The 7,852-nt window shown below is 31.0% G+C and overlaps 1 protein-coding gene across 4 annotated transcripts; it reads left to right on the top strand.

The window, feature by feature from the left end:
• Positions 1 to 278: 278 nt before the first annotated feature.
• On the top strand, positions 279 to 6,839 carry LOC114385499 (probable tyrosine-protein phosphatase DSP4). Of its 4 annotated transcripts, none has more exons than XM_028345613.1 (6): positions 279 to 751; positions 973 to 1,066; positions 3,323 to 3,380; positions 3,474 to 3,517; positions 3,664 to 3,779; positions 6,407 to 6,839. In XM_028345613.1, exons 1-6 carry the CDS (start codon positions 489 to 491, stop codon positions 6,414 to 6,416), a joined length of 585 nt encoding a protein of 194 aa, XP_028201414.1. In that variant the 5' UTR covers positions 279 to 488; the 3' UTR covers positions 6,417 to 6,839. The 4 variants fall into 4 exon arrangements, with proteins under 4 accessions (XP_028201414.1, XP_028201413.1, XP_028201412.1 ...); XM_028345612.1 differs by lacking the exon at positions 6,407 to 6,839 and adding an exon at positions 3,929 to 4,335; XM_028345611.1 differs by lacking the exon at positions 6,407 to 6,839 and adding an exon at positions 3,929 to 4,335 and having other exon boundaries at positions 3,664 to 3,845.
• The last annotated feature ends 1,013 nt before the right edge of the window (positions 6,840 to 7,852 follow it).

The following is a 7,852-nucleotide window of genomic DNA, read 5'->3' as shown; positions in this document are numbered from 1 at the left end:
AATGCTTTTGTGCATGTTTAAATGCAACTCAAAAAGATTTTAAAAAAATAAAAGAATGCAAAAATAAAATCACTCATCCGTTGATAAAACGACTTTTAATCCCGACATAATTTTGCAACACAGAATCAAACATGCCCATAGACTATATTATATATATAACTTATTTGTTTTTATTTGTTTGCAGAGAAAGAAAAAAAAGAGTGTGGTGTCATTGGCATTTTGGTGTTGTTGGGCACCTCTGTGTATAAATATGGGGTATATCACCTTCCTTACATTCACTTCATTTCACTCACCCCTTTAACTGCCATCCATTCTTTCTCTCTTGAGGGGCAGGGGTACCACCTCAAAGAATATCCTCTTTGATCCCTTTCTCTATTTCCTTTTCTTTATTATTATTATATAATAACACCCTCTAAATACTTCCTTTACCCCTCTTTCTCTCTCTCATCTTAAACACAAACAAATATACTACTACTTCAAACTTTGATATGCAACTGGCGGCAGAACTCCAACGCACCCATCACCGCCACCAAAGGCAAAGGCAACAACAGGACACCACCCCCATGTGCCGCCAAATCCAGCTCACTATCTCCGATCACACCGTCGCCGGAGACGCCGTCGCTGACGACGGCGAGGATCTCTTCATTCCGCCCCTCAACTTCGCCATGGTTGATAATGGCATTTTCCGCTCCGGCTTCCCCGAACCCGCCAACTTCTCCTTCCTCCAAACCCTCGGCCTTCGTTCCATCATGTCTGTCCAATCATCTCAATCACCCTCTTCTACCTTTTTTCTTATGTTTTTGCTGTTTTTAATGATGGTCTTGTTAACATTTGTGTTTGTGTGTGTGTGTGGTTGTGTTTTGAGTTTGATGATGCTTTTTGAGTACCCAATTGATGAATCGTGAGTAAAGTCTTCATCTTTTCCTCGCACGCTGTTGCTGATTATTTGATTGGATGTTTTTTTTTTTATAGATATCTGTGTCCTGAGCCGTATCCGGAGGCCAACATGGAGTTCCTCAAGTCAAATGGGATCAAGCTTTTTCAGTTTGGGATTGAGGGTCATAAGGTCTATTTCTATCTATCTATGTCTTCAACCTTCTTTTTTCTGGTCTTGTGATTTCTCACCTTCCAGTTGGGTCTGATTGTTTTATCTTGAGGTCTATTTGAATAATCTTCTCTATAAGGAATTATAATAATAAAAGAAGATGATAAAGAGATAAAATGAATTCAGCTGTTCGTGCAAGACTAAGTTAAAATCAGCTTACACACTTCAGCCTTTTCCTGTAAGCCAAGTTTTTAGAGAAGTTTTTAACTTTTCTAAAAGTGGAGGTGCATAAGCTGATTTTAACTTACTGTACAGAAATCTAATTCATCTTACGTTCTTATTTTCTTATTGAATACTAAGTGACTATACAAGAAATTTATCTGAAGTCTGAATTTGATTGTAGTTGTTCTATGTCTTGGTAATTTGAACTAAGTTCACAACAAAAATAAAAATAAATAGCTGGCACAGAGATCAATGGATATCTAATCCAATTGACCTGTTTTTCTCATTCTCTTCTATGTTCTTAATATGACTTTTCTCTCATTCAAGAGATGGGTGTGGATAATTAGTGACCTGATGCACTGGGACCATTATATGGATGCTTTGTTTTCTAGTACTGTGTAATCAAATGGGTTGTTATGACGGCTTGGGAGATAAAAAAAACGGGGGGAACGTAAAGCTGGCTGTTGTCATTATTATTTCTTCAACTTGTTTACTTACTATTTTTGTTCTTGTTCTTCTTCCTCCTCCTCCTCCTCCTTCTTCTATTCTTGATTGATTCTTATGGCGTAACTTTTTTGAAATGTCCCCAACTTTATAAAGTACTTTAGGAAAAACTTTGTTTGGAAACTTTTGCTTGCTAAATTTTACTATGGCAGCTTTTTAGGTACCATTATATATTGTCATGTCAGTTTAGGTCTCGTTATTGTTCCGGATTAGATCCATTGTTTTATTTCTTGAATATATTTCTGTGCGAGAGTCCTCTTCAATCCTCACTCGTATGTGCACAGTGAAATTATGTCATACCAACTTTAGGATATGGAAATCTGGGTTGATGGAATCCAAGCTGGCATGCCAAGTCTTTTCCTTGGTTATCCAAAATGATCACAATCATTTGTTTTTCGAGAATAATTAACAGTTGGAGATCATATATTATACGTGTTGTCTGTTTAAGGGGACCATTATGAATATCTCAAAAACCAATTCTGTTCAAGAAGAGCACAGATTTGCTATTTGATTATAGTGCAAGTACAAGGTAAAGAAGGGGGAAAGGAATTAATAATTGTACAGAAGTAGCACCAAAGTCATGATCACCCTAGGAAAGACTAGGTAATCAAGGAAGGACATAGTAAAAGTATAGAGAACATTTCATTATTACATTTGGAGATGGAATTTATGTTATTGGTGGATTAGGGCATATTGTATGTTGAATTTGAATTTGACTTCTTTAAAGTAAGATGTTCTCTAAAGAATAGTGCACTCACAACCCTTGATTAGAAAAATGAAAGATTGCGATTATAATTAATTTTAAGATTTGTTATATATGTATTTGATTTTATCAAAATTCTCAACTGTTGATTAGAAAATCAACAGTTGTTGGTGTGCGCTTTGTTCTCTAAAGTGTATATCCCCTCACTTTAGAAGAACCATAGAACTGAATTCATTGAATTTATATAGAATACTTTTCCCTTATATTGTTGAATTCCTGACTCTATTCCATGAATTTTGTTTGAATATTAAATTATGGACCAATCGATATGTCAAGTAAAACAAGGGGAAGCAGTACTTTTATTAAATCCATCCTTGATTATGATATCTGACTTGTGTCTCTTTCATTAATTTTGGAATTGTTTTCATGCCTTTTTTGCCCATCTTCTAATTTTCATGTTTATTCATATCTGATTCCATCTGTGGAAAGGATGATGGTCAGATGAATGAGAATTGAGAGATGGTTTATTTCTACATACGTTTATTGTGTAAGATTTAGGTCTGTATACCAGTAAAAAAAAGATTTAGGTCTGTATAGATACATTAATAATCTAATAATTGCTTCTTTTGGATCCCATAACTCGTTCAGTCAATCAATATTAGCAGTTGATAAATTTGCCAAACATTATCCTCAAATTGTATTAGCTACACCCTCTCCCCTCTTCCTTTTTTACCAACAAGTTAAGTTGACAAAGGGTGATTATGGAACTTGATTTTAATTTTATGTTCAGAAAGCAAGTTTTAGATAACCTTAAATCTTCTTTAACCTTGTGAAACTTGTGCATCCAGGAGCCTTTTGTGAACATCCCAGAGGACACAATCCGTGAAGCACTAGAAGTTGTTCTTGGTATGATGTAGTTCTTTACTTTTAATCTCAACTGCAGTTTCAACAACTCATTTAATTTTGCTAGCAATAACTTTTGGCGATCAAATAATGCAGATGTCAGGAACCACCCAGTTATAATTCACTGTAAGCGGGGAAAGGTGAGATTTTTGCTGAATTTTCTTTTAAAATATTTTTGTAATAAGTAATAGTGTCACTAACAATATAAAACGTTTTTGTAATATCTAACCATGTGAGGTTTTCTTGTCAAAAGTATGTAATTTCTTCCTTTATTTTCTGCATGCAGCACCGAACAGGTTGCTTGGTAGGATGCTATAGAAAATTGCAAAAATGGTGCTTGTCATCCGTCTTTGATGAATACCAACGCTTTGCAGCCGCCAAAGCAAGAGTTTCAGATCAGAGGTTCGTAGAGTTGTTTGATATTTCCAGCATGAAACATTTGCCCATACCCTTTTCATGTTTGAAGAGGTAACATACCAAGCTATGCTGAGTTGGGTTTACTTTCTTTAGTTTGTGAAAGTGAAGCCAAGGTTCTTCCTTTGAATAAATAGGAAAAGGTGATGAACTCCTTCAATGCATTGCAGCGGCAAAGGAATAATTCTTCTCCCATCTTCAAAATAAGACAAGAAAATTCTAGGAATAGTAGAGCATTACCTGTATTTGTATGTGTTAAAATTCTGCCCTATATTTCCCTTCTCTCCCTACAATTGGCCCTTAGTGTACCTCACCACCTTTTGTCCTATTTTCTTTCTCTTTATTTTTATGTTTTTCTTTGCTGCTCCCCATTCATCAACAATGAGTGTAGATATATCTTGATTTTTTCTCGAGGCTCAGAGAAATTCAAGAAGGCTACAAAAATGACTTGTTTGTCTACCCAAAATCTTGGTGGGTAGTAAAGCAGAGGAACTTATAAAATTTTATTTGCTAGATTAATATTGCTTTTCTTATTTTATGTTGACACTAGCGCAGTTCAGTGAGATGGTTATTCTCTTACGCTAATTGCATGCTGGTGGAAAACGTGGCAGTGTTTTGTAGGGACTTGCATATACTTGCATTTTATTATAAAATATAAATATAAGTGGAAAATTTATGCACTTTGTAAGCAGAAATTTTTTAATTCCTTTTATAGTATCTTTTTACTCATCTTATTTATTTATTTTATGTTTGTTTTTACAAAATATTTGGAGGATTAAGTTTACCAATACGTTTTTGTACGAAGATATATATAAAAGCAGAAGGGAACTTAACATACAAGAATTTTGTTAGTATAAAAAATATATTTTTTATTTATGTAGATATTTACAAATTTTGATGGGATCTTATCTGTATAATGTCTGTGATAATGACAGGAAGATACACATCTTTTGCATGAGAATATTATGAAAAAAAATTAAGGTGAGAAATTTTATTATGAACGTATTAAAATAGAGTGCCAAAATAGCAATAAATGAAAGGGATTTATAAGTTGAACATTGTTTCCTTTTTAAATAGATGTTTAAAAAGGAAACGACAAATATTAATGTTTGAAGATATATTATAACGTGTAATCTTGATCAACTCAACATATATTAATGTTATACTGCTATGTTTTTTTTTACCACATTATACTGCTTTGTTTTTTACCATTGTTTTCTTCCCTTTTTCATTCTAATGTTCTAATTTCTCAGTAGACATACATGTGTGCGTTTTATTAACATCGTAAAAGGGTAATCCTTGAGTTTCTTTTACTAGTTCTGTGGGATTTTTTTAATGGTTTTTTTTTATCAAGCAAAATAAATTGGACTAGAACATATTTCCTAAAATTTTTATTTAACTAGAAATAGAAACTTATTGCCAATTTTTTTTTATAGAAGTAGGAAAGTGTTTGTTATGGCAAACTACCATAATTGTTTTGTACGTACATGTATACAGATTTTTATATTTAATTATATTTTGTAAATAAATATATTCTATATATTATAGAGTTTCAACTAAATGGATTATGTAATTGTTAACTAAACAATCTTCATTCTTATATTTTAGACTTCAATCGGTTAGCATAAACATAGTCGTGACAACATATATAACCACATTTTGGACTTGGGCTCAAGCTAGTGTCAGTTTTTACTATGAGTTATATTTGTTCATGAGTAATACTTTTCTCATGACGATTAGTTTTCACCAGAAAATAGTTGAAATGCATTTTAACAACTTTATCATAGTTTTAAGTTTTTCATTAATAATTATAGTCCTTTATTTTCGTTTTAATTTTTTTAAGGAAAAATTTCGTTTTAAGTTAACCCAATTTACCCAATTCATAAATAAACTACAATGATAAGTTGGACATGTTCATGCTATTTTTAAAACGATGATGTGTTCTTATAATTGAAATTTTAATTTTTATTCAACATTTGATTTTTTATATCCTTCTGTCCATATTTTTTATGGTAAAAATCCTTCGGTCCATCTGCAATAACAGTAAGAAATTTCTCGGCATTAAATTGAATAGAAAAAGAAAAGAGTTTAATTATAATGTAATTTCAGTGTTAATAAATTTACACCTACATCATACGATATATTATTAATATTATTATTATTACGAAGTTGAAAAATTATTAAATTATTAACACTATCAAGTTATTAAATATAATGTCAATCAAAAAATATATTTTTTTTTACCTCGACACTTATTAAAATTAAACTATAAAGAGAAATTCAAACTTTATTTCTCATCTATTTTAACTCCTTATGAATGAATTCTCTCAATTTGTTTCGTCTTGTACAATTAGAAGAACGATAGAGCAAAAATTAAAACTGCTAGATTTCGTTAAAAAAAAACCTAAAAGAAAAATTTAGAGTAACAATATTGAGTATTATATTAAAGTATGTAATAATCTCAAATGATTTCTTCTCGCCGATCTAATTTCGCAGGCGTAAACTACCGTTTTTGCTTTGCTATTTTGTTTTCCCTTTTCTAAATTTCTTTATGGCCACTGGTCTAATTGAAAAAATGAACTGATTTTTCTTTTTGATATGTAATTTCTTTATAGATTGGACTAAAACTAAGGAAGGGCAATTGCGATGTAAAGACCAGTGCAATTTAAATTTTAAATAGACATGGTGTGAGCTCATATTTCACACTGGAGCAAAGCATTTGTGACATTTATCTGGGACTGAAGTTACATGCACTCTGCTGAAAATGTGAAGGAAAGTTTTGTGCGGATTGATTGAGCAAGACCAACTACCATCTTTTGCAGGATCATGGGTTCAAGGGTTTCTCTCTAGCCTACGTTGGAGTTGAATGTTTACCCTTCTTGCTTATGCAGTTGGGTTGGGTGTCCTAGAAGTTTGCACTGTGTATAATTTTGATTTTTAGCATATAGTTGACAAGTGTAATGGAAATTTAGATATGTAGGACATAACTTTTACACATGTCATATTGAGTTGAATGGTTTAAAAGAATAAAATATTAATATTTTCATATTTACATTTTATATTATTTTTATGCACACACATTTTAAGTTAAAAAGAAAAAAGTTTTACTATAGAAAGGTAGTTCAAAGTATATATACACAAAAGAAAAGTGCAAAAATATATATTTTTAAAAATGACTTCAATATATTTTTAATCCAGTTATTTTTTTTAGTTCTCTAAATTTAAAGTTATTTTTTATAAGTCTTTGAAGTCCACCAAATATTCTTTTTAGTTCATCTGCAAAGCATGAGTCAAATATGGGCAATTTATGATAATTTTTTACCGTCAAAATTTGATTTTCTATTTTACATTTAAAAGTACAATTTTGGTGACTAAAAATGATCATAATCAAATTAGTAGAAAAATTAAAAATCCATTAATCACTTTAAAAGCTACTTTAATTTTTTTATTGACTTGATTTTGGTAATTTCAAACAACCACAAAAATTATACTTTAAAATATAAAATAAAAAATTAAATTATAGAGGTAAAAATATAAAAAATAGTGAATCTCTTATTTTCTATTTGATTTATATTTTTTAGAAGGACAAAAAAGAATATTTTATGAATTTCAAGAATTAAAAAAACAACAACTTTAAATTTAAAGGACTAAAAAGAAAGTGACTCACACTTAATAGATTAAAAATATAATTAAGTTTTTTAAAATAAACGTGATAAGGATTCTATATCTTAATATTGGCGATGGAAAAGTTTGAATATCAAGGAGTAGCATTGTTTCCATTACACATCATTTAGCTTTGTTGTTATTTATTTCGGTCGTTACAATCAATCATGCCGAAGCCCGCCATCTCCAACGTGCCTCGAGCAATCATCTTCACATATTTTATTATTGTTGTGAATTTTTTGGGTTCTATTTGCATTTTCCTGGGCATACATTGGACTGGACCGAGACTATCCGATTGGGATTTGAATCATGCATCTTTCAAATTTTTAAGAATTTCAAATTATCCTTTTCAAATTATACCATTTTAAAATAGATGTTTCGTAACATTAAAAAATAAC

The sequence above is a fragment of the Glycine soja genome, chromosome 14 (assembly GCF_004193775.1).
Source record: "Glycine soja cultivar W05 chromosome 14, ASM419377v2, whole genome shotgun sequence".
NCBI classification, from domain to species: Eukaryota; Viridiplantae; Streptophyta; class Magnoliopsida; order Fabales; family Fabaceae; genus Glycine; species Glycine soja.
The sequence above is the reverse complement of the archived record's forward strand: the minus strand, read 5'-3'. Positions and strand labels throughout refer to the sequence as shown.

Bases quoted from the DNA above. Each gene is read 5' to 3' on its own strand.
- LOC114385499 (XM_028345611.1), top strand. From the start codon at position 489: ATGCAACTGGCGGCAGAACTCCAACGCACCCATCACCGCCACCAAAGG. The intron at 1,067-3,322 runs GTCTATTTCTAT...TTGTGCATCCAG, and splicing joins TTGGGATTGAGGGTCATAAG to GAGCCTTTTGTGAACATCCC. The intron at 3,381-3,473 runs GTATGATGTAGT...CAAATAATGCAG, and splicing joins AGCACTAGAAGTTGTTCTTG to ATGTCAGGAACCACCCAGTT.